Source organism: Dendrobates tinctorius, unplaced genomic scaffold, assembly GCF_039654945.1.
Source record: "Dendrobates tinctorius isolate UK_male_01 unplaced genomic scaffold, ASM3965494v1 ptg000334l, whole genome shotgun sequence".
NCBI classification, from domain to species: domain Eukaryota; kingdom Metazoa; phylum Chordata; class Amphibia; order Anura; family Dendrobatidae; genus Dendrobates; species Dendrobates tinctorius.
The window spans coordinates 1,683,863-1,709,494 of record NW_027362000.1 but is presented as its reverse complement, the minus strand read 5'-3'; the positions used below and the strand labels follow the sequence as shown (position 1 = coordinate 1,709,494).

Genomic DNA, 25,632 nt, shown 5'->3' with positions numbered 1-25,632 from the left:
ACTTCTAGTTCCACAGTACTTCTTACTCCATGTCCTTGGAAGAAAAATATTTTTGTCCTCTTTGGTCAAAAACTTGAGTTTGCTTTAATTCTTCTAGCAACTCCTCAGGGATACAGGTATGGGCTTCTTCTGTCTATATTTTCTTCCTAATTGATATTCCTCTCCTTTGGCCCAGGGCTGCCGGCAAAAAAAGATTGAGAAAAGGATGGTATGGAAGACAGGACCTCCTGACGAACCATCTCCTTTATTTCTTCCATTAGGAAAAGTTTTATCTTAGGATTGTTCCCATGCAAAATTAATATGGTTGCTTCTAATGAGATCAAAGCTTTTTACCACTATGGCACATTTATGACCTGCACTCCTATCTTTAACTTTTGGTGCAGGATCCTTTTCCCTCTGAGAATGGAGAAGAAATAATATAGATATACTTCTCCAAAAGCAGGACCTACCCTACTAGGATTACTTACTGGGCCTGGGTTCATGTTGGGCTCTGAAAATGCAGAGCAAGAAGAACGCCCTCCCTGGGCCATCTCGGTCCTACCTTTTTTTTTTTAAATCAGATTTTTATTTATAAAATTCAAACAAAGAAACAAAATCCAGTCATTACAATGTCCAACAAGGTCACATATTTTCAATTACAGCGCATCCCCTCCCCCCCTCATAGAAACATCAGCAACAAATACTCAGAAGTACATCCCCCTTTCAGGATCATCGTCTCTCCACCCACGGTGTCCACAATGCATTGAACATTTTTTCCCTTTTTCTTTTGGCATAAATACCTTTTTCCATATTTACAATAAAGTCTGGTTGTCTAAAAAAATTCTTGTAGCGTTGGCGGTTCTTCATTTATCCAGTGCCTGGCTATTAATTTACATAAAATGTATAACAACCTAGCTATCGCCAATTTGAACTGATTTTGAATCTGAATCTCCTCCACATAACCCAAAATACAATCCACAGGATCCCCCTTAATTCTACAGTCATACACTCCCTCTATAGTGTTAATAACCGCTGTCCAGTATGGGTCCAGTCTGAAGCACTGACGCAAAATATATAAGATTCCGGGCCCTATCAGCCTGACAACAAGGTCATCCAGAAGTCTGTCTCAGTCCTGCCCCAGTCTTTAAGGGGTCCAGTACACTCTATGGAGCACATATATTTGTGAGAGTCTACCTGACTCACTCAGTGACAATTGGGGGTATGTATTTGATAATCGCCTCCCACTTATCCTCTCCTATTGGTCCCAATTCGTCTTCTCTCTTCTCTTTAGCCTTAATCGGGTAATTGATTAAAAAGGTGTGCATTAAGTTCTTATAAATACCTGACATAAGTCCTTTTGTTCCCCCATCACTACACACAGTCCACCAATGTCTTTTTGGACCCTCATAGAAACGGTCTTAGGCTGGTTTCAGATTAGCGCATTTTACATGCAGCGCACGGTGCCGCTAAGCCCCACTCCCTGTCCCCCTGTCCGGTCATTTCCTCCTACTATTGCACACGGCTGCATGCGAGCTGTGCACCCTATCTTTAGCATAGGGTGCGCAGACCGTGCGCTGGTAGGATTTTGCGTGTGCTGCGCACTTTTGAAGGTGCGCCGAACGCACCATGTTGCATATTCCGCGCTATGTAAGTGTGACAGAGCTGTCTATACTGAAATCTACAGATCTGATAATTCATATTCCTCCTGTAGTTTCTCAAAAGTCACCAGTCCCTGTGTCCTGTAATTAGGCCATGTATTGAATTCCTTTCCTCGCCCAGTTTTTAAATTCCCCCATTTTGTCAAATTCCGGCAGTTTTTCATTTTGCCATATAAGGGAATTAGTCAGGTCCTCCACTCCCCTAATCCTTTTAATCTCCTCCAACACCTTGTCTATCAGGGCTGGGGCATGACAGTCCCAGCTTCCTAAAACTACCTGACTCCAGTCCTTGAACCAATGAGCCCCTCCCCAGTACCCAAGTCAATATTTGCCACACCGAACCCATGCCCTCTGTCTCTCTCCATCCCCTCAGCTGTTGGCCCTGAGCTTATAATAAATCCACGGGCTCGAGAGTGCCAGCCCCCCTCATCTTTGGGCTTCTGTAATAATTCCACTCTAATCCTCGGTTGTTTTTTCCCCCCACACAAGATCCCTAAATATAGAATTTGATTGTACGGAACCACCGTTTAGGTAACCATATGGGGGCATTGGGCAGCACGTACAACACCTGGGGCATCAGCACCATTGTAATTAGATTTGTCCTTCCTACTACTGGTAGCTGTAATTTACAAAACGCCACCCCCCCTTTGCTTCTGAACTGACCCAGTAGTGGGATCAGATTCAAGTCTATATAGCTCGACAGCAGGGACAATACTTGAATACCCAGGTACTTGAACTGCCACACAACCGCCACAACTACCATCCCCCTCTATCCTAAGGTCTAAATCATTACCATCCACAGCTAGAATGTTTGATTTCTCCCAATTAATTTCCAGGTCCGACATAGCCCCAAATCTCCCAAGGATGCTCATCACACCCCGCAAGGACTCATCAGGGTCTTCCAGGAAAAGCAGCACATCATCTGCATATAAAGCTATTTTTTCCTCTATAGGTCCATATTTAAACCCCCTGACCAAGGCTACTTTTCTAATTGTCTGTGCCAAGGGCTCCACTGCCAACACAAAAAGCAGCAGAGACAGCGTACACCCGTCTGGTCCCCCTATGAAGAACGAATGGTCTGGATGTCTGCCAGTTAACCCTGACCCTAGGAGTTGGGGATGTGTACAACAGTCGTATCAATGATATGAAGGTTGGTCCAAATCCCATGCACTCCAACACCTTCTAAAGATATCTCCATTCAATGCTGTCGAATGCTTTACGTGCATCCAACGACACTACCACCCTACAACCCCCATTATCCGACGGCAGCTGCAAATTAAGAAAGAGTGTACGTATGTTTATTGCTGTAGACGTATTCGGCATATATCCGGATTGAGCGGAGTGGACAAGATCCTGCATCACACTCGTTAATCGGTTGGCCATAATTTTGGCCATAATTTTTACATCCGTCGACAGCAAAGAAATGGGCCCTTAGGACTCTCCCAACGTTGGATCTTCCTTAGGGATGACCACTACCACAGCCTACCTCATGGACAACAGCAGTGCGCCACACTCCAAAGCCTCCTCGAAGACCGCCTTTAGTCTAGGTGCTGCCATCTCAACCGTTTATAGATCTCACCCGAGAGTTCGTCCGCCCCTGGAGCCCTATTATTTGTCATAGACATTATAGCAGTTTCAACCTCCTCCTGTTACTCTCTGCAATCCTAGGGAGTCCCGCCACCCCAAGAAATCCTTCTATCTCTGCTGATGAGGCTCCTGACACAGAAGACTACAGATGCTCATAATACCGTTTAAAGTCTTTCAGTATATCTTCTGTATCCACCACCTTCATCCCATCTTCAGCTTGTATACAAAAGAGGATTCTCTCTGGGCTACCGTCACTACTAATAGCAAATGTCCCACCCTTTCATCCTCATCATAGAATTGTGCCTTCTGGAAAGCTCTTTTCCTCTCTACTTTCTTTATTTATAGTTTGTTGACTCCCCCCTGAGCTTTCTTGACCCCGTTCTGACTCTCCACTGACGGGTTCACTATCAGTTCCCGTCCCAAAGCCTCCATCACTGCCCTGTGTTCCGATCTAGTTTTAGATTTACATGAAGAAATTTCTCGAAACAGAAGACCCCTCAAATATGCCTTCATGGCATCCCACACCACTCGCCTGTTAGCACTACCTTCATTGGTCTGACAATATTCGTCTAACTCCCCCTACACTGCTTCCATATTATGTTCCAGCCATAGTGGATGGAGCCTCCACCCACTTCACTGTCTAGACCACCCCCTCGTCTTTTTAATAAGCAGCTCCAGAGGTTTATGGTCCGAGATCACTCTCGGAAGATATTCCACTCCACAAATCAATTGTGTCAACAATTCATTACCTAGCACCAAATCAATTTGCGAGAGATCTATGAGTAGTAGAGTAGCAGGAGTAACACATCAGATCCTCATTCCTTACCCCTCCACAGGTCTACCATTCCAAGCTCTTTCACATAGTTCCCAAATGAAGTCAATTTCAGGTCACCCTTTCCTATTCCCTTTTTATACCTATCCCATCCCTCATCCATCACATTATTAAAATCACCAATAATTATTAACGGTAGTCCGGCACCCCTTTTGTACAACTCTATCACCTCCTGGATCTTCTTCAGCGATTACGGAGGTGGTATGTATATGGCCTCCATACATAACAATAGTTAGTAAATTTTACAGATTACAAAAACGTATTGGCCTTCACTGTCGACATGGTTTTCAATTTCCTCAAAGGGTCTGGCGCTCCTTCCAAAAAGACCTCCCTGGCATAAGAGGAGTATGTGGAGTGATATGACCTCCCGATCCATCTCGTCAAAACTTCCACCTTCTCCTTAATCAAATGTGTCTCTTCAAGGCATATCACATCCGCTCCCTGCTGCCTAATATAGTTCATAATCGCAGCTCTTCATGTTTCATCAGACAATCCCCTCACATTCCAATTAAGAATTTTAATCTCATCACCCACCATATTTCCCTATATGTATACCTTCCCAATCCCATAGAGGACAATACTTCTCCTAAGAACCCCTGAATCAACCCATAGCCTAAAGAGCCTCCCCCCCTCCCCACTGTTGATGAACAAAACAAACCATTACCAAAGACTCCCAATATGTTTCTCCCCTCTAAATCAGAGAGTGGGTAACTCTATACCTAGCAAACTCACAAACGTTATCCCAAAACCATGAATTACTTTCAATCCCTCCATCTCTCCTCCGCTTATACGTGCAATCATCTACAGCAGGGTTCCCCCACTCCAGTCCTCAATGCCCACCAACAGAACATGTTTTCAGGATTTCCTTTGTATTGCACAGGTGAAGCAATTATCACCTGAGTAATACTAAGGAAATCCAGAAAACATGATCTGTTGGTGGGCATTGAGGACTGGAGTTGGGGAACCCTGATCTACAGTCCCTCCAATGTCCACAATAACTATAATGCAGGAAAAAGGTTCTCTATAACACCATCCATCTTTCCTCCTTCACAAGTATACGGCCCAAGTCTCTCAACACATCTTCTCACTTCTCCCTTCCTTTACCAGCTCTGATTCTTTTCTCGTTCAAGCCCAGCCACTTGGTGGCCTACTCCAGAGTTGGAAAAAAATGAACAGATCCCAGGGCCACAACTGAGCTTAGCAGGATACAAAGTAGAGTACGCCAGTTCCATATCTCTCAACCTTTTCTTCACCCCACCATACGGCATTCTTTGCTTCTGAACCTCAGCCGAGTAGTCGGGGTATATGGACACTGTTTGGCCATTAATACTCATATCCTTAGCCATTCTTGCATTCCGTAGGATAATGTCTCTATCCCTATAGCTAAGGATCCTGGCAAGGATTGTACAGGAGGAACCCGGAGGGAGGGGCTTCATGGGAACGCGGTGTGCTCTCTCCACAAATAACAGCTTGGTCAGATTGTTACCGCCAATTTTATTGCGAAGCCAGTCCTTAACAAATGCTGTAGGATCAGTCCCTTCTGCCTTTCCACGGATGCCCACCAACCGCACATTGTTCAACCCAGAGCGATTTTCATCATTTTTATCAGCCAAAATGGCACACCACTGCAGGCACTGAGTGTGAGACTTCTGCAGCTTAGAAAGCTGGTCCTCCAGTGTGCTCACTCTTCCACCACCCCCACTCTGGCATCAGCCTTGTTAATGGCTGCCTTCATATTGACCATTTCCTCCTTTATACCATCCACGCTCTAAGGGTAGTTAGCGCAGTTTTTCAACTTAACCAGATCGTATACGTCTCATTGTGGGCTTCCCTACTACAGGCTCCTCAGAAGTCTCTTGCATCATGCTTTCCTTCTCCTCGCCCTCTGGCTCCTCCTGTGCTGCATAGTCCTCCAGATCTTCTCCATCCAGTTTCTCCCCGGTTTCCTCACCCCCTTCGACCATCTTCTGTGCTGCTCCGTCCACCCACGCAAATCTTTCAAGTTTAGCAGCAATTTCAAGCTGCTTTATGTATGCTGCATTAGCTGCATCAGATTTCTAAACTGCCTCCACATTGTTGGCATCATCATGGACCTGGCTCCCTGCTCCTGCGTCCTTCTGCCTTTTTCTCACCATTGCTGCAGTTGTCAGTTACACCACACGTCAGGGCATCATACGTCGAATGAGACTACATCCCCTAATCCTGACTGTGCCAAGGCAAAGACTCCATGCAGCCACTGGTTGCGCCCTCTCAAGCCATTTCTTAACCTCCACGCGTGATAGGCCAAACAGCAGCCATGCATTCCACTGTGGAGCACAATCAAAAGCAACGTTGGACAGGATCGCCCACGTTCAACGTCACTTCACACACCAGCATGGGGGAGGACGACTGGGAAGCTCCAATCAGAGGGGAGCATTACTAATTATTTATAAGTAAAATACAACCTTTATTGAATCAAAAAACAAAACAAACACACAGAAATCCACAAACAACCGTGTCACCTATACAGGCCCTAAATCGGGGCCCTGATAACAGCTACCTACCAGCGGAGGTTGGCACCCTAAACACAATCGAGATTGGCGCCCCCGCTCCACGATGGCTGACCGTTACTCCTAGATAACCCTGGACTGGTGCAACACGGAATGGCGCCCCCGATCCACTCCATCAACCACCAACTTTGAGCACCCTTTTATTATCAACATGATTTAATTATTTATCATTAGTATCCTTCTCTCTTGTGGGCCAATATTGGCCTTATGGGTTAAATGCACCTTCTGGCTAGCTAACTTTTGCTATCCTTGTTTAATTTATCAGTTATATCAGGGACTTCAGGGATAGCCGTCGTGGAGCGGGGGCGCCATTCCGCTGACAAGTAGGGTGCCAACCTCCGCTGACAGCAAGGTGTTCAGTCACAGGGAACAATAGAGTCAGGTACTCATTTTTTTGCATTTGTCACTTTATGTCTCGTGTTTACAGCACTTTTTTTGCACCTTTTCTATTGTTGCCTAAACCTACCCTTACCGGCGACACCTTTACACTCCTTTCCTGGTTAAATGGTGATTGTGTGTTGCACCAAATTGAATTTTTGAGCTTACGTTTCCAATTCTGATATAATAAAAGCTCCAATCAGAGCAGGAGAATGGAGAGGTCCTGAATCCCAGAGGAGACAGGAGCAGCTATCCGAGGAGGAAGGACCGGTGATCGACTCAATCTGCCCAGCTAAGGAAAGGTACTGTGATCAGTGTCTGCTGCCAGCCACAGACCACACCAAAGGCTGACCTCTTCATGCCCCATGGGGACAGGAAAAACACTGATAGGAAGTCAGAAGGCACTTTTTGACCTTCAAGTCTCCTGTCCCCATTAGGATGAGGTGTCAACTTCCTGCAGTACTGTCATGGAGGATGACTTGAGGGGAAAAAAAAAAAAAATCTATTTTGACAACTTTTTCAGGTTACTAGCAAATGCTGGTTATATACCTTATTTTTTGGACTATAAGACACAATTTTTTTCTGAAATTTTGGGGGAAATTGGGGTGCGTCTTATAGTCTGAATGTAACTTACCGGGAATGGGGGCAGCAGGGATAAGAAGATACTGTGGGCCCTGGGCTGGGAGCAGGGGGGGTGTTCGGAGGTGGTACGCTGAAGAGGGCTTCTGAGAGTCCCAGATGTTCAGTAGTGCGAGGGCTCTGTCGACATTCAAGCCCCTTCACTTCCATGGTTTCGATGCTGCGTACTCTGGGAAAATGTCCGCCGGAGGCGTCGCCTGCACAGATTGAGATGTTGGCATCAGGATCTTGTCTCCCGAGATCAAAATCTGTGCATGTGTTGCCTCCAGTGGCCATTTTTCCCCAGAGCCCACTGCATTGAAACCATGGACTGCAGGGGCTCTGGGCTTTCACAAAATGACACCCCCTTCTACAAGCCTGGAATGGGACTCGCAGCATCACCCTGCAGCGCTGCACCTCCGACCCCCTCATGTATGTGATTTTCCTCCAGGTACCACTAAATCAGACAGGTCTGGTCTATCCTTTGCACACCTGATGGAATGGCTGCTGTTGTCCAAAGATGACGGAGCGCAGTGCAGACCCCCCCCCCCGACAAACACCCCAAAGTCATATTATTTTTTATTGAATATTCTGTTCACACAAACATTTCTTATCTCAGTAAAAGCACAATATACCCCCGTTATACCATAGCAGCAAAAAGCTCCTCACTCTTATTAATTTATAGTCACGGCGCTCGGCTTATTTACATTTTTTTTTTTTTGTTGTGTTACGTACAGAAGAAAAAAAAAAAAAAGGGGGGGGGAAATCAAAAAAAGTTAACTGTGGAGATAATACAGCAAGTTCTCTTAGCAAAAAAATATGTTAAATCCTCTATGTCCTGTGCTAGACGTCTCTGCAGAACGGTCCGGTTATGTACAACATACGGGGGGGGGGGGGGGGGGGGAGGACACACGACATTGCTCTATACTGACAATGGGGTGGGATAGGAAGAAGAAAAGGGGGGAAAAAAAAGAGGCAAGGGGAGGAGGAAGGGGCTTTACCAATAGAAACTTTACATCATCTCTTGCTTTGTAAGTACAAATACACCTGCATTGTGCGGCAGCTGCCGGAGCGCGGCCGTGTACAGAGTTACAGGAAGGTCCTTGGGACGCACGTTTTTCAAGACTTCAACCCTGGCGCGCGCTGGCCTGTGGTCAGGATTATAATCGTCGGTAGTATCCACGTTGGATTCGCTTTACCAAAAAAAAAAATTCAGGGTTTTTTGTATTAAATGGAAATTATGGAAAAAACTTCCCCAAGCTTTCTTCCAAAGCACTAAAAACCTAGGAGGCCGAACGCCAACGCAGCGAGCTCCCCGTGTTCAGAAGAAGATCTGCTTGGCGTCTCCGGGACTCTGCTCCATAGGGCAATACGGGCACTTTAATCTGCAGACGAGAGAGAGTTAATGACCATTGAGATCCGTACGAGCAGCAGACTGGAGACCCCCCCCCCGTGGACTGTCCTAGCACCGTCCCATGTGGATCTAATAGAGGTTTGCCGGGGCAGGAGCAGACATACTGCCTTATAATGGGGAGGAATCCTCTGAGGTGGATAAAGACCAGAGGTGATGGACTTGGGGTGGTGGGTTCACATACTTACTTGCTTCCATTAAACATTTTATTTAATGCATCTCTTGATATTATATGTCCACAAACGAGTTTCATGGGAGGATTATTGTCCGTAGTTTGCTGACGGAGGATCGGGCAGGCGAATATTGAATGGTACCAGCACTTTTTACCTAGATCCACTTCAATCTGAGGAGAGAGGGAAAACAGAAGACACGTGACCTTCACTTCATTCATGGCCGTCTCCGCCACAGAAGTGAAGGGAGTGGTAGTCGGGTTCACACTCCATTCCAAAAAGACTCTCAGGACCCAGGTGGGCAGCCCATGTCTGCTGGACCAGAGCACCGTGAACCTCCCTGCTATGCTCCTCTTCTGAACAGTAGGCCCTGCAACAAGCCAACTCATCTGATGACCCCACCAAGGATGCCGCAGGTAGGAGATTCTTTCGGTCGCAGACTAACAACCAGGGTCCTGGTAATCTTTTGCTCAACTCTGTGCACAGAAGATCCACTCACCGGTAACTCATCCTTCTGGTTCCACACTCCGGTGCACTGCCGCTGTTCAATTACCGCCTTTATGTTAATTAACGCTGGAAGTGCCACGCACCCCGCCGAAAAGCTGCAAAACAGAGGAACTCACACGTCATCCCCTACATCCAAACTGATGCAGCGCACAGACTGTTCGACCTCCGTCTGCAAACTGGGGAGCTCAAAGAGGCTACTGTCACTACTAGCTCTCCAATTTGGCTCACAGAGGGGTGTGTAGAGCAGGAGACCCCCTGCATGATACCCATATAGTAGAGAGGGGGCTTCGGGGCCATCGGGGGATCCATAGACGCGGCAGTGCTCACCTAACGCTAAGAGGAGACTCTACCGAGAGCCCCAGCAGGGCGCAGGCGTCGCGGGTGAAGATGTCGCAGATGTCTGCCCACTGGTTGGCATCCAGCAGATGAACGTAGGGCGAGTTCTCGATCCCCTGCCGCAAGTACACCAGGCTTCCCATCAGCACCTGGATATCTAGGAGAAAGGCGGACAGATTAACACCTGGACGAACCATGCGGCACCCGGATGATGAACGCTCACCTTTCTGATGATTTATCGCAAAAGGCTGGAAGTTTTTGGCATACTGTAGCGCCTCCCTTTGGTTGGCTGCACCCCCCATCAGTAAACTGATGAAGTACAACCTATGAAGCTTGAACTCCAGTGAGCTGTTCTGGGCCATCAGCATCTCCCGGTTGGACACTGCCCATCTAGGAAGAAAAGGAAAAACGGATAATCGGCTCTGGTCAGCGAACGATAACGCGATGTGCAGCCAAAGGCAAGAAACCACCGCAGACCCGAAATACAAGCAGATCACTCACTCCAATGCCGGCCGGAGGACCCGGACCTTCAGCGCCTCCAGGATCCTGTTCAGCTCCACGAACGGCTCTTTCTGGCAGGGGTCTATGGCGAGGCCGGCTTCCTGCAGACCAGAGGACGCAGCAATGACAATGTGCCCTGAGACACTGTAACAGAAGGGCAGCAAGGACAATAGGACGGCCCCAATTGGCCGCGTGTGTCGCCCCAGGCAAATGTCATCCGAGGACTCAGTGGAATATGTACTGGGGCCGAGAGGAGATTATTGTGTGTGACTATGCCGCGTCAGCAGGGGGCACCGCCATACAAAGGGGCATCCAAAGGGGGGACAGCTCCAACATGAAAGGGGGGAGAACATGGAGAACCTTTCCTAAAAGGAACCAAAAACCTCATTCAGCTGACAGCTCTGCAGTATAATACAGGGTAATGTAATGTATGTACACAGTGATTCCACCAGCAGAATAGTGAGCGCAGCTCTGGGGTATAATACAGGATGTAACTCAGGATCAGTAATGTATTATACCCAGGGGCTGCACTCACTATTCTGCTGGTGCAGTCACTGTGTACATACATTACATTACTGATCCTGAGTTACATCCTGTATTATACCCCAGAGCTGCACTCACTATTCTGCTGGTGCAGTCACTGTGTACATACATTACATTACTGATCCTGAGTTACATCCTGTATTATACTCCAGAGCTGCACTCACTATTCTGCTGGTGCAGTCACTGTGTACATACATTACTGATCCTGAGTTACATCCTGTATTATACCCCAGAGCTGCACTCACTATTCTGCTGGTGCAGTCACTGTGTACATACATTACATTACTGATCCTGAGTTACATCCTGTATTATACCCCAGAGCTGCACTCACTATTCTGCTGGTGCAGTCACTGTGTACATACATTACTGATCCTGAGTTACATCCTGGAGTATAATATGACTCAGGATCAATATAGGATATGAGGCGACATCCTTGCTCATATAGTATAGTTTTTACAACCAATAATCTGAAGTAGTAGCCACTAAGGGATGGTCTGTGCTCCTGAATTGATCTCATGTATAGTTGTATTCTCCATTTCGAGTTGTAATGTAGGTGACCGGTTTTGCCTAAATGTTGTAATAGCTCTTTCCCCCACTAGAGGTCGCATTGTGGAGATTTACGTTGCACACAGAGCAGTGTTTGGCTGGACTAGTGTGCGGAGATCCTCAAGTGCCAGAACAGCAGAAAAACTACAAAAGGGAGATCACATCCCTCGGGGAATTCATCTACGGCTGCCGTGACTATTTGGGCCTCACGTGTGTTTATAATTTGCAACACACCTGCCATGCTTTTTTTATTGGAAAAAACGCAAATATGTAATTGTAGTGCGCCATACATTGCCGTGGCCCCAGACATTATAGTGCCCCATGTATTGACCTGCCCAGCTCGTGCTTCTGGAAACACACACTCTAAAAATTAAGGCGGGCCCTCCTAGCTACAGTAATGTCGAACATGGACTCGAACTGTGGTTTAGACACACTGTGGGGCTCAGAGGAGAGTGAGTGTAGCGCAGAACATATTTGATTTCTTTGGGGGGGGGGGGTGAGGAGCCATAACGCTTTTCCAGAGCCTTTGAACTACCAGTAATGTGGACACCTCCTATATTTCCACTGACAGATGACAGTCCTGAGTGGGGACTTACCTTTTGTGGGTTGAATTGGTGGCATTTTAGGGTACAGAACACTTTGGATCATTTTTAATTCTCAGTTCACAATTATCCTGCACTCTACACTGAGCACTTACATTGGGGTTTCTGTTTAAACCCCAAAAATGGAGATTCAGATGAAACCCTGGATGGATCCACTCACTAACACCTGGCATCTGGTCAGCAGTGCTCGGTCTCCTTAGTGGTGTGGTCAACCGTTGTTTGATGCATGCCTAAAAAACAGGAACACTGCCAGATCCCAGACCAGACGGGTGTCATCTGCCTCAGTACATTGAACGTTCGTTCAGTGGTTCCAACAGAGTTGCATTTTTGTAGCAGAGGGGGGGGGAGGGGATTTGACAGAAATCCCGATGTAAGCGATCAGCGCAGGAAAAATGTGAGCTGAGCCTAACTGAGATGTTTGGGAGGCAGAATGAACAAATCAACAGTACAAAACTTTTTTTTTTTCTTTACGCCATTCGATATACGAGCTGAAGATCTGATAAAAAGTTTTCTTTAATTTTGTCATGTCTGTTGCGGAGTTATCGACTTGTAAATCTTAGTTGCCAATTTCCACTAGAACCAAGGAGGTGTTAGAGCAGAGCCGTGTGTCATTGCAAACACCTCTCTACATCTATCCTATGCTGCAAATCTGCTAGATTTCACCCTCTAACATTGCACAGTGAAAACCAGCAGCATAAATGCACATGCTTTTTTATGGCAAGGTGTGAATTAGTATTTAGTAAATCTCAGCCCGCCTTGCCGTAACTGTGATACCTGGAAAATATTTGCCAGGGTCTGGTATGGACAATATGAGTTGTAGAAGCAAATTACCAGTTCGGACAGCTCGGTAGGAGAATATAACAGGCTGGAAACTACGCCTGTACAAAGGGACGCTACTTCTTAATGTATGGAAAGAGAAAGTGAATCCTTCCCATGTTACCTCTCCACTACATTCCCCCCCTCCGACATAGCTGGGTGTATACGGCCGCTGCACCCCTTTATAGTAAGCACTGCCAGTATATACTGTTCCTCCTGAGGCTGTGGGTACCTGGCACAGCTCCTCCGCCACATCCAGCATTCCCTGCCGGAAGAAGTGCTCCACCATGACTTCATTGAGCGTGCGCTGGCTGTCCGCCTGCCAGCAGCCGTCGATGCCCACACTGCTGATGTCTGCATCGAAATTCTGCAACAGAGAAATAAAACCTGGGCATGAAAGATCCGGGAGAGCAATGGACCAGATTTATGGACATGTTCTCAGTAAGCGAGTCTTGTCCAGATTGGTGGCGCTCCCCCAATGGTGAAGTGTGCCCATCATCATGGCCGGACCACTCAGTCCATGCTGCATAGAGAGGAGGAAGGTGACCACCAAACCTCACCACCTTCTAATACAACACAGACACCACCCCGAAAATAACATCCAAACTGTCGGGGGGGGTCAGCTTATTTTCTAGGAAGTCAATCGGTCAGAAAGTCACCGTGCTCCTCTATGAATGCAGCAAGCGACGCTCCCGGCCGCCATCCACACCCTGCACCACCGACATCCACCATCGCTCAGTAGGTGCCATACAGCGTTCTGCGGTGGTCCATCGGATGCTGAACACGGAGGGAAGCCACCGCCCGCCATGCCGTACACATACTGTACCTTGTCTATGGCCTTCCCCACCCTGGACACGCTGCTGTGGATATCCTTGTGGTCGGAGGCCAGCTTCTGCACGGTGTCCTTTATCCGCTTACAGCACTGCGTTAGCACCAGAGACAGCGTCCCGGATAATTCTTCATCCTGTTCTACTGGAAAGAAGGAGATGGTCACTTATGGATAGAGGTGGGCGCACACAGCGCAGTACACAGGCTGTGCACGCACACACACGAGCTACACGCACACAGACACACAGAGCTGTATACAGGCTGTGCACGCACGCACACACACACACAGCGCTGTATACAGGCTGTGCACGCACACACACGAGCTACACGCACACAGACACACAGAGCTGTATACAGGCTGTGCACGCACGCACACACACAGCGCTGTATACAGGCTGTGCACGCACACACACGAGCTACACGCACACAGACACACAGAGCTGTATACAGGCTGTGCACGCACACACACAAGCTGCACGCACACAGAGCTGTATACAGGCTGTGCACGCACACACGAGCTGCACGCACACAGACACACAGCTGTATACAGGCTGTGCACGCACACACGAGCTGCACGCACGCACACACAGCTCTGTATACAGGCTGTGCACGCACACAGACACTCTGTATACAGGCTGTACACACACACACGAGCTGCACGCACGCACACAGACACAGCTCTGTATACAGGCTGTGCACGCAGACACTCTGTATACAGGCTGTACACACACACGAGCTGCACGCACGCACACAGACACAGCGCTGTATACAGGCTGTGCACACACACAGACACACAGCTCTGTATAGAGGCTGTGCACGCACACACACGAGCTGCACGCACACAGACACAGCTCTGTATACAGGCTGTGCACGCACACACAGACACTCTGTATACAGGCTGTACACACACACACAGCGCTGTATACAGGCTGTGCACGCACACACACGAGCTGCACGCACGCACACAGACACACAGCGCTGTATACAGGCTGTGCACGCACACACACGAGCTGCACGCACGCATGCACACAGACACAGCTCTGTATACAGGCTGTGCACGCACACACACGAGCTGCACGCACACACAGACACACAGCTCTGTATACAGGCTGTGCACGCACACACACGAGCTGCACGCACGCACACAGACACACAGCTCTGTATACAGGCTGTGCACGCACACACACGAGCTGCACGCACGCACACAGACACACAGCGCTGTATACAGGCTGTGCACGCACACAGACACAGCGCTGTATACAGGCTGTGCACGCACACAGACACGAGCTGCTCGCACACAGACACACAGCGCTGTATACAGGCTGTGCACGCACACACACGAGCTGCACGCACACAGCGCTGTATACAGGCTGTGCATGCACGCACACAGACACAGCGCTGTATACAGGCTGTGCACGCACACACGAGCTGCACGCACGCACACAGACAGCGCTGTATACAGGCTGTGCACGCACGCACACACAGCTCTGTATACAGGCTGTGCACGCACGCACACACAGCTCTGTATACAGGCTGTGCACGCACGCACACACAGCTCTGTATACAGGCTGTGCACGCACGCACACACAGCTCTGTATACAGGCTGTGCACGCACACACGAGCTTCACGCACACAGACACACAGCTCTGTATACAGGCTGTGCACGCACACACACGAGCTGCACACACACAGCTCTGTATACAGGCTGTGCACACACACACACGAGCTGCACACACACACACAGCTCTGTATACAGGCTGTGCACGCACACACGAGCTGCACGCACACAGACACAGCTCTGTATACAGGCTGTGCACGCACACACGAGCTGCACGCACACAGACACAGCTCTGTATACAGGCTGTGCACGCACACACAGACACTCTGTATACAGGCTGTACACACACACGAGCTGCACGTACACAGACACACAGCGCTGTATACAGGCTGTGCATGCACACAGCGCTGTATACAGGCTGTGCACGCACACACACGAGCTGCACGCACGCACACAGACACAGCTCTGTATACAGGCTGTGCACGCACACACACGAGCTGCACGCCCGCACACAGACACACAGCTCTGTATACAGGCTGTGCAAGCACACACACGAGCTGCTCGCACACAGACACACAGCGCTGAATACAGGCTGTGCACGCACACACACGAGCTGCACACAGACACACAGCGCTGTATACAGGCTGTGCACGCACACACACGAGCTGCACGCACGCACACAGACACACAGCGCTGTATACAGGCTGTGCACGCGCACACACACAGCTCTGTATACAGGCTGTGCACGCACACACACACAGCTCTGTATACAGGCTGTGCACGCACACACACACAGCTCTGTATACAGGCTGTGCACGCACACACACACAGCTCTGTATACAGGCTGTGCACGCACACACACACAGCTCTGTATACAGGCTGTGCACGCACACACACAGCTCTGTATACAGGCTGTGCACGCACACACACAGCTCTGTATACAGGCTGTGCACGCACACACACAGCTCTGTATACAGGCTGTGCACGCACACACACAGCTCTGTATACAGGCTGTGCACGCACACACACAGCTCTGTATACAGGCTGTGCACGCACACACACGAGCTGCACGCCCGCACAGACACACAGCTCTGTATACAGGCTGTGCACGCACACACACGAGCTGCACGCACGCACACAGACAGCGCTGAATACAGGCTGTGCACGCACACACACGAGCTGCTCGCACACAGACACACAGCGCTGTATACAGGCTGTGCACGCACACACACGAGCTGCACGCACACAGACACACAGCTCTGTATACAGGCTGTGCACGCACACAGCTCTGTATACAGGCTGTGCACGCACACAGCTCTGTATACAGGCTGTGCACGCACACAGCTCTGTATACAGGCTGTGCACGCACACAGCTCTGTATACAGGCTGTGCACGCACACAGCTCTGTATACAGGCTGTGCACGCACACAGCTCTGTATACAGGCTGTGCACGCACACAGCTCTGTATACAGGCTGTGCACGCACACAGCTCTGTATACAGGCTGTGCACGCACACAGCTCTGTATACAGGCTGTGCACGCACACAGCTCTGTATACAGGCTGTGCACGCACACAGCTCTGTATACAGGCTGTGCACGCACACAGCTCTGTATACAGGCTGTGCACGCACACAGCTCTGTATACAGGCTGTGCACGCACACAGCTCTGTATACAGGCTGTGCACGCACACAGCTCTGTATACAGGCTGTGCACGCACACACGAGCTGCACACACACAGCTCTGTATACAGGCTGTGCACGCACACAGACACACAGCGCTGTATACAGGCTGTGCACGCACACACACGAGCTGCACGCACACAGACACAGCTCTGTATACAGGCTGTGCACGCACACACAGCTCTGTATACAGGCTGTGCACGCACACACAGACACTCTGTATACAGGCTGTACACACACACATGAGCTGCACGCACACACACACAGACACAGCTCTGTATACAGGCTGTGCACGCACACAGCGCTGTATACAGGCTGTGCACGCACACACACGAGCTGCACACAGACACACAGCTCTGTATACAGGCTGTGCACGCACACACACAGCTCTGTATACAGGCTGTGCACGCACACACACAGCTCTGTATACAGGCTGTGCACGCACACACACAGCTCTGTATACAGGCTGTGCACGCACACACACAGCTCTGTATACAGGCTGTGCACGCACACACACAGCTCTGTATACAGGCTGTGCACGCACACACACAGCTCTGTATACAGGCTGTGCACGCACACACACAGCTCTGTATACAGGCTGTGCACGCACACACACAGCTCTGTATACAGGCTGTGCACGCACACACACAGCTCTGTATACAGGCTGTGCACGCACACACACAGCTCTGTATACAGGCTGTGCACGCACACACACGAGCTGCACACAGGCTGTGCACGCACACACACGAGCTGCACACACACAGCTCTGTATACAGGCTGTGCACGCACGCACACAGACACTCTGTATACAGGCTGTACACACACAGCGCTATATACAGGCTGTGCACGCACACACACACACGAGCTGCACGCGCGCACACACACACAGCTCTGTATGCAGGCTGTGCACGCACACACGAGCTGCACGCACACACACAGCTCTGTATACAGGCTGTGCACGCACACAGACACACTCTGTATACAGGCTGTGTACGCACACAAACACACGAGCTGCACGCATGTATACAGACACAGTGCCCCGTATACAGGCTGTGCGTACACACACTTACACGAGCTGCAGGCACGCACACAGAGCCGTATACAGGCTGCACGCAAGAGTGCACACACACACAGTGCCGTATACAGGCTGCACGCACACATTTTTTCCTATATTCTACCCAACATTCAATAGTTTCCATTTATGTTCCCAGCCTGAAGAAAATAAGACTGTACCCTACCCCTCCTCCCCAGGTCCGGCACCAAGTCTCCCTCACTGCTTCCGGTGTCTCCAGCCGGAGGACAGATTCTGACGCCTTATGGCTAATGGTTACTGGCACAGGCTCCAGCTTACTAGAGTCCATCATGGCCGACTCCCAGATAAACACCCAAGAGCAGGCTGCCTGGCATGCATGCTTACTGCGGGATAAGTGGTGGCCGGGGATTTGAAAGGGGGGTGTCCCACTAAATCCATAGATCGCCAGGTACAATCGCTGGGGATGGAGGGCACAGGTGTGAATTGTAATCAAGAGTGCGGCCCCCTCTGAGCGATGGTCATACATCCCTGATTAGCACCATTACTGGGGGTCCCTGCAGCCAGCTATGTGCTTCCTATGCTGATAAATGCCCGGAAACATCTTTGAGGGTCTGTCACTGATGTAACACTGCTGCCCCTGGTTTTAGGTTCTTTCCTGTTTATCCACAAGTCCTGGGAAGCGCATCCGCTGCTGACTGCTGGTACAATCGCACCCATTGTGTCCGGCGGGGCGAGACAACCATTGTCCCCACACGGGTCACTGTGGCCTCCGAGACAATGGGCGATGCAGAGCCGTCACCCGCCCTGATCCAAAAATAAGAACCAGCGTGTGATACAGTCCCTGTGTGCGGAGCGGAGGCCGGATCCCCCCAGTCACGTGCGGCGGGCACAAGACCACAATTCGGGCATTATCAGCCATCAGGTGGCCGTCTCCCATGTGGGCACTGCCGCTGATCGCCCCATGAGCCGCTTCTCACCAGACACAGACCCTCTGTGCAGGTAGAGGACGGTATCACGGGGTACAGCGTGCAGGGCCCCACTGATCCCGAGAGTGGGGTGTGGAGCCCCCATCTGACCTGTGTGGCCTCTACAGACTGGCGCTAAGTCTATGGGACATGGAACCAGCTGAGCACCTGACCGACAATACTACTACACGGGGACATAAGACCCCCACTGTGATCCTAGACCCCCTAGGGCTGATCCTGTCAGGTCAGGGTACAGACTCCCCAAATCTGGGGGAAGAGAAGGGGCACCGGGCCGCAGATCTGGGGAGTGGGGGGAGGAAGGGAAGGGGCACCCGGCCGCAGATCTGGGGAGTGGGGGGAGGAAGAGAAGGGGCACCCGGCCGCAGATCTGGGGAGTGGGGGGAGGAAGAGAAGGGGCACCGGGCCGCAGTTCTGGGGAGGAGGGGGGGGGGGGAGGAAGAGAAGGGGCACCGGGCCGCAGTTCTGGGGAGGAGGGGGGGGGGGGGGGGGGGGGGGAGGAAGAGAATGGGCACCGGGCCGCAGTTCTGGGGAGGGGAGGGGAGGGGGGGAGGAAGAGAAGGGGCACCGGGCCGCAGATTAAGGGGGGAGGAAGAGAAGGGGGGAGGAAGAGAAGGGGGGAGGAAGAGAAGGGGGGAGGAAGAGAAGGGGGGAGGAAGAGAAGGGGGGAGGAAGAGAAGGGGGGAGGAAGAGAAGGGGGGAGGAAGAGAAGGGGGGAGGAAGAGAAGGGGGGAGGAAGAGAAGGGGGGAGGAAGAGAAGGGGGGAGGAAGAGAAGGGGGGAGGAAGAGAAGGGGGGAGGAAGAGAAGGGGGGAGGAAGAGAAGGGGCACCGGGCCGCAGATCTGTGGGGGGGGGGGGGGGAAGAGAAGGGGCACCGGGCCGCAGATCTGGGGAGGGGGCACCGGGGCCGCAGATCTGTGGGGGGGGGCAAGGAAGAGAGGGGGCACCGGGCCGCAGATCTGTGGGGGGGGAGGAGAGAGGGGGCACCGGGCCGCAGATCTGAGGGGAGGGGGGGGGGGAGAGGAGAAGGGGCACCGGGCCGCAGATCTGTGGGGGGGGGGGAGAAGAGAAGGGGAACCGGGCCGCAGATCTGGGAGGGGGGGGGGGGGGGGAAGAGAAGGGGCACCGGGCCGCAGATCTGGGGAGGGGGGGGGGGGAAGAGAAGGGGCACCGGGCCCGCAGATCTGGGGGGGGGGGGGGGGGGGGGAGGGAGAGGGGCCACCGGGCCGCAGATCTGGGGGGGGGGGGGGGGGGGGAGGAGGAGAGAGGGGCCACCGGGCCGCAGATCTGGGGGGGGGGGGGGGGGGGGGGAGAGGGGGCACCGGGCCGCAGATCTGGGGAGGGGGGGGGGGGGGAGAGGGGGCACCGGGCCGCAGATCTGGGGAGGGGGGGGGGGGGGGAGAGGGGGCACCGGGCCGCAGATCTGGGGAGGGGGGGGGGAAGAGAGGGGGCACCGGGCCGCAGATCTGGGGAGGGGGGGGGGGAGAGGGGGCACCGGGGCCGCAGATCTGGGGAGGGGGGGGAAGAGAGGGGGCACCGGGCCGCAGATCTGGGGAGGGGGCACCGGGCCGCAGATCTGGGGAGGGGGGCACCGGGCCGCAGATCTGGGGAGGGGGCACCGGGCCGCAGATCTGGGGAGGGGGCACCGGGCCGCAGATCTGGGGAGGGGGCACCGGGCCGCAGATCTGGGGAGGGGGCACCGGGCCGCAGATCTGGGGAGGGGGCACCGGGCCGCAGATCTGGGGAGGGGGCACCGGGCCGCAGATCTGGGGAGGGGGCACCGGGCCGCAGATCTGGGGAGGGGGGGGAGAGAGGGGGCACTGGGCCGCAGATCTGGGGAGGGGGCACTGGGCCGCAGATCTGGGGAGGGGGGGGAAGAGAGGGGGCACCGGCCCGCAGATCTGGGGAGGGGGCACCGGCCCGCAGATCTGGGGAGGGGGCACCGGCCCGCAGATCTGGGGAGGGGGCACCGGCCCGCAGATCTGGGGAGGGGGCACCGGCCCGCAGATCTGGGGAGGGGGCACCGGCCCGCAGATCTGGGGAGGGGGCACCGGCCCGCAGATCTGGGGAGGGGGCACCGGCCCGCAGATCTGGGGAGGGGGCACCGGGCCGCAGATCTGGGGAGGGGGGGGGGGAGAGAGGGGGCACCGGGCCGCAGATCTGGGGGGGGGGGGGGGGAGAGAGGGGCCACCGGGCCGCAGATCTGGGGGGGGGGGGGGAGAGAGGGGCCACCGGGCCGCAGATCTGGGGGGGGGGGGGGGGAGAGAGGGGGCACTGGGCCGCAGATCTGGGGAGGGGGGGGGGGGGGGGAGAGAGGGGGCACTGGGCCGCAGATCTGGGGAGGGGGCACTGGGCCGCAGATCTGGGGAGGGGGGGGGGGAGAGAAGGGGCACCGGGCCGCAGATCTGGGGAGGGGGGGGAAGAGAAGGGGCACCGGGCCGCAGATCTGGGGAGGGGGGGGGGGGGGGAGAGAAGGGGCACCGGGCCGCAGATCTGTGGGGGGGGGGGGGAGAAGAGAAGGGGCACCGGGCCGCAGATGTGTGGGGAGGGGGGGGGGGGGAGAAGAGAAGGGGGCACCGGGCCGCAGATCTGGGGAGGGGGGGGGGGGGGGGGAAGAGAGGGGCCACCGGGCCGCAGATCTGGGGAGGGGGGGGGGGGGGAGAGGGGCCACCGATCTGGGGAGGGGGGGGGGGGAGAGAGGGGCCACCGGGCCGCAGATCTGGGGGGGGGGGGGGGGAGAGAGGGGGCACCGGGCAGCAGATCTGGGGAGGGGGGGAAGAGAGGGGGCACCGGGCCGCAGATCTGGGGAGGGGGGGGAAGAGAGGGGGCACCGGGCCGCAGATCTGGGGAGGGGGGGGAAGAGAGGGGGCACCGGGCCGCAGATCTGGGGAGGGGGGGAAGAGAGGGGGCACCGGGCCGCAGATCTGGGGAGGGGGGGGAAGAGAGGGGGCACCGGGCCGCAGATCTGGGGAGGGGGGGGGAAGAGAGGGGGCACCGGGCCGCAGATCTGGGGAGGGGGGGGGGAAGAGAGGGGGGCACCGGGCCGCAGATCTGGGGAAGGGGGGGAAGAGAGGGGGCACCGGCCCGCAGATCTGGGGAGGGGGCACCGGCCCGCAGATCTGGGGAGGGGGCACCGGGCCGCAGATCTGGGGAGGGGGGCACCGGGCCGCAGATCTGGGGAGGGGGCACCGGGCCGCAGATCTGGGGAGGGGGCACCGGGCCGCAGATCTGGGGAGGGGGCACCGGGCCGCAGATCTGGGGAGGGGGCACCGGGCCGCAGATCTGGGGAGGGGGCACCGGGCCGCAGATCTGGGGAGGGGGCACCGGGCCGCAGATCTGGGGAGGGGGCACCGGGCCGCAGATCTGGGGAGGGGGCACCGGGCCGCAGATCTGGGGAGGGGGCACCGGGCCGCAGATCTGGGGAGGGGGCACCGGGCCGCAGATCTGGGGAGGGGGCACCGGGCCGCAGATCTGGGGAGGGGGGGGGAGAGAAGGGGCACCGGGCCGCAGATCTGGGGAGGGGGGGGGGGGGGAGAGAGGGGGCACCGGGCCGCAGATCTGGGGAGGGGGGGGGGGGGGGAGAGAGGGGGCACCGGGCCGCAGATCTGGGGAGGGGGGGGGGGGGTTAGAGAAGGGGCACCGGGCCGCAGATCTGGGGAGGGGGGGGGGAGAGAAGGGGCACCGGGCCGCAGATCTGGGGAGGGGGGGGGGAGAGAGGGGGCACCGGGCCGCAGATCTGGGGAGGGGGAGGGGGGGGGGGGGGAAGAGAAGGGGCACCGGGCCGCAGATCTGCTGTCATTCCCAGGGTGGTCTCTCCCATACAACTGAGGTCACATGATCACGTCGGTGATGACGTCACGTCTGCCCCGTCTCCCCCGGTGTTCTCACCCGCCGCCTGCACGATCTCCCGCCTCAGGCCGCCGGCGTGCTCGATCAGCTCCTCCAGGCTCCGCTCGCAGTGCTGCCCGTACCCCCCGAACTTCTGCAGCACCTTCTCCAGCTCCCGCTCCACCGTCACGCACTGCTCCATGTCCCCGGGAAGGCCTGAGGACGGCGCCGGGGGCCCCGGTAACACGGGGCGGCGGGGGGGCGGCCCCGGGGCCTCCTCTTCCTCCGACAGCAGCAGCAGCAGCTCCTCGGCCCGGGCCGGAGCGGCCCCCGCCAATGCGACCTGCGGGAGAGGGCGAACGAGCGCGGCCTGACTCTGCCTCCCGGCCCGGCCTGATCGCACGGTGCCGGCGCTTGTCGGCCGATGCTGACGGCTGCGCTTCACGGCCGCGACCACCGGCAGATCTCCGTCAGCGCCGCTTGTTTTTGTTTTTTACCGGAGCTCATCATTGACCTGTTTTACCGGGATTGAACCACTGTACAATGTGGGGGGGTTCTAAGTAACTGTCAACCTAAATGTTCACAGACATCCTACACAGACCTGCCCGGGATGTCAGCTCACGATTACAGAGCGGATTACTGCACGTTCCGGGCAGACATTAACCTGCGTTTCTTATTCATCAACATCAAACATCCCATTCTTTAGCCTCCCTCCTGGAATAATGGAATATTCCATCTGATGACGTCAGCTCTACTTCCCTCTGCCCGTAGTTGAGTCCAGCTTTTTTTTTAACATCCGGGTCTCGACAGTTGTTGCTGGGCGGGGCTACAGAAGCTGCCACGCTGACGTCACCACGTCATTCTATTAGCTGCAGCACAGGGACTTCCCACGTTTTGATTGGCTGCTCATGAAAGAAGCTTGGACGTTAACCCCTTAACCACCATGGGGCATTTTTGGACAAGGCCAAACTTTTGCATGAATATTTTTATGCTAATAATGGCATTTTTAAAATCTAAATATTCATTTTTTGTATGTTAAATTTTTTTTTATACTTTTTCTATTATTTCTGAAAAAAAACATTTCTGGCTTTTTGTAAGTGTTCTTACATGATTTCATTTCCTATCCAAATCACAGCTTTAAAATATTCGTGTCACGTCTCTCGGTGCGGTGGATCCTCAGAGCACTTTAGTGCGCAGTGCAGTGGGGAGACTGGAACAACGGAGGCAGATGTAGCAGAGCTGGAACTCTGACGTAGCAGAGCTGGAACAACGGAGGCAGATGTAGCAGAGCTGGAACAACGGAGGCAGATGTAGCAGAGCTGGAACACTGACGTAGCAGAGCTGGAACACTGACGTAGCAGAGCTGGAACTCTGACGTAGCAGAGCTGGAACACTGACGTAGCAGAGCTGGAACTCTGACGTAGCAGAGCTGGAACACTGACGTAGCAGAGCTGGAACAACAGAGGCAGATGTAGCAGAGCTGGAACACTGACGTAGCAGAGCTGGAACATTGACGTAGCAGAGCTGGAACACTGACGTAGCAGAGCTGGAACACTGACGTAGCAGAGCTGGAACTCTGACGTAGCAGAGCTGGAACACTGACGTAGCAGAGCTGGAACAATGGAGGCAGATGTAGCAGAGCTGGAACACTGACGTAGCAGAGCTGGAACATTGACGTAGCAGAGCTGGAACACTGACGTAGCAGAGCTGGAACTCTGACGTAGCAGAGCTGGAACAACGGAGGCAGATGTAGCAGAGCTGGAACTCTGACGTAGCAGGACTGGAATGGTGATGTAGGAGAGCTGGAACAGTGATGTAGGAGAGCTGGAACTGTGACATAGCAGAGCTGGAACACTGACGTAGCAGAGCTGGAACATTGATGGAACTCTGATGTAGCAGAGCTGGAACACTGATGTAGCAGGACTGGAATGGTGATGTAGGAGAGCTGGAACACTGACATAGCAGGACTGGAACGGTGATGTAGGAGAGCTGGAACAGTGATGTAGGAGAGTTGGAACAGCGATGTAGGAGAGCTGGAACAGCGATGTAGGAAAACTGGAACAGTGATGTAGGAGAGCTGGAACAGCGATGTAGGAAAACTGGAACAGCGATGTAGGAGAGCTGGAACATTGATGTAGGAGAACTAGAACACTGACAGCAGGGCTGGAACAGTGATGTAGGAGAGCTGGAACAGCGATGTAGGAGAGCTGGAACAGCGATGTAGGAGAACTGGAACAGCGATGTAAAAGAACTGGAACAGTGATGTAGGAGAGCTGGAACAGCGATGTAGCAGACCTGGAAGAGCGATGTAGGAGAGCTGGAACAGCGATGTAGGAGAGTTGGAACAGCGATGTAGGAGAACTGGAACACTGACAGCAGGGCTGGAACAGCGATGTAGGAAAGCTGGAACAGCGATGTAGGAGAGCTGGAACAGTGATGTAGGAGACCTGGAACACTGACAGCAGGGCTGGAACAGTGATGTAGGAGAGCTGGAACAGCGATGTAGGAGAGCTGGAACAGTGATGTAGGAAAACTGGAACACTGACAGCAGGGCTGGAACAGTGATGTAGGAGAGCTGGAACAGCGATGTAGGAGAGCTGGAACAGCGATGTAGGAGAGCTGGAACAGCGATGTAGGAGAACCGGAACACTGACAGCAGGGCTGGAACAGTGATGTAGGAGAGCTGGAAC

The 25,632-nt window shown here is 53.7% G+C and overlaps 1 protein-coding gene across 2 annotated transcripts; it reads right to left on the bottom strand.

Annotated features, from left to right (window-relative positions):
* Window positions 1-8,168: 8,168 nt before the first annotated feature.
* Window positions 8,169-23,475, bottom strand: RMND5A (required for meiotic nuclear division 5 homolog A). 2 transcript variants are annotated; one of them, XM_073562087.1, is made up of 9 exons: window positions 23,003-23,475; window positions 13,860-14,005; window positions 13,266-13,400; window positions 10,527-10,627; window positions 10,249-10,415; window positions 10,017-10,182; window positions 9,682-9,784; window positions 9,201-9,355; window positions 8,169-8,986 (listed from the first exon to the last, which is right to left on the bottom strand). In XM_073562087.1, exons 1-9 carry the CDS (start codon window positions 23,142-23,144, stop codon window positions 8,923-8,925), a joined length of 1,179 nt encoding a protein of 392 aa, XP_073418188.1. In that variant the 5' UTR covers window positions 23,145-23,475; the 3' UTR covers window positions 8,169-8,922. The 2 variants fall into 2 exon arrangements, with proteins under 2 accessions (XP_073418188.1, XP_073418189.1); XM_073562088.1 differs by having other exon boundaries at window positions 13,860-14,002; window positions 23,003-23,474.
* Between the last annotated feature and the right edge of the window lie 2,157 nt (window positions 23,476-25,632).

Excerpts from the sequence above, each read along its gene's own strand:
- RMND5A (XM_073562087.1), bottom strand. The coding sequence starts at position 23,144 with ATGGAGCAGTGCGTGACGGTGGAGCGGGAGCTGGAGAAGGTGCTGCAG. Across the intron at positions 10,416-10,526 it reads GTCCTCCGGCCGGCATTGGA|ATGGGCAGTGTCCAACCGGG; the intron begins GTGAGTGATCTG and ends TTTTCTTCCTAG. Across the intron at positions 9,356-9,681 it reads ACCAGAAGGATGAGTTACCG|ATTGAAGTGGATCTAGGTAA; the intron begins GTGAGTGGATCT and ends CTCTCTCCTCAG.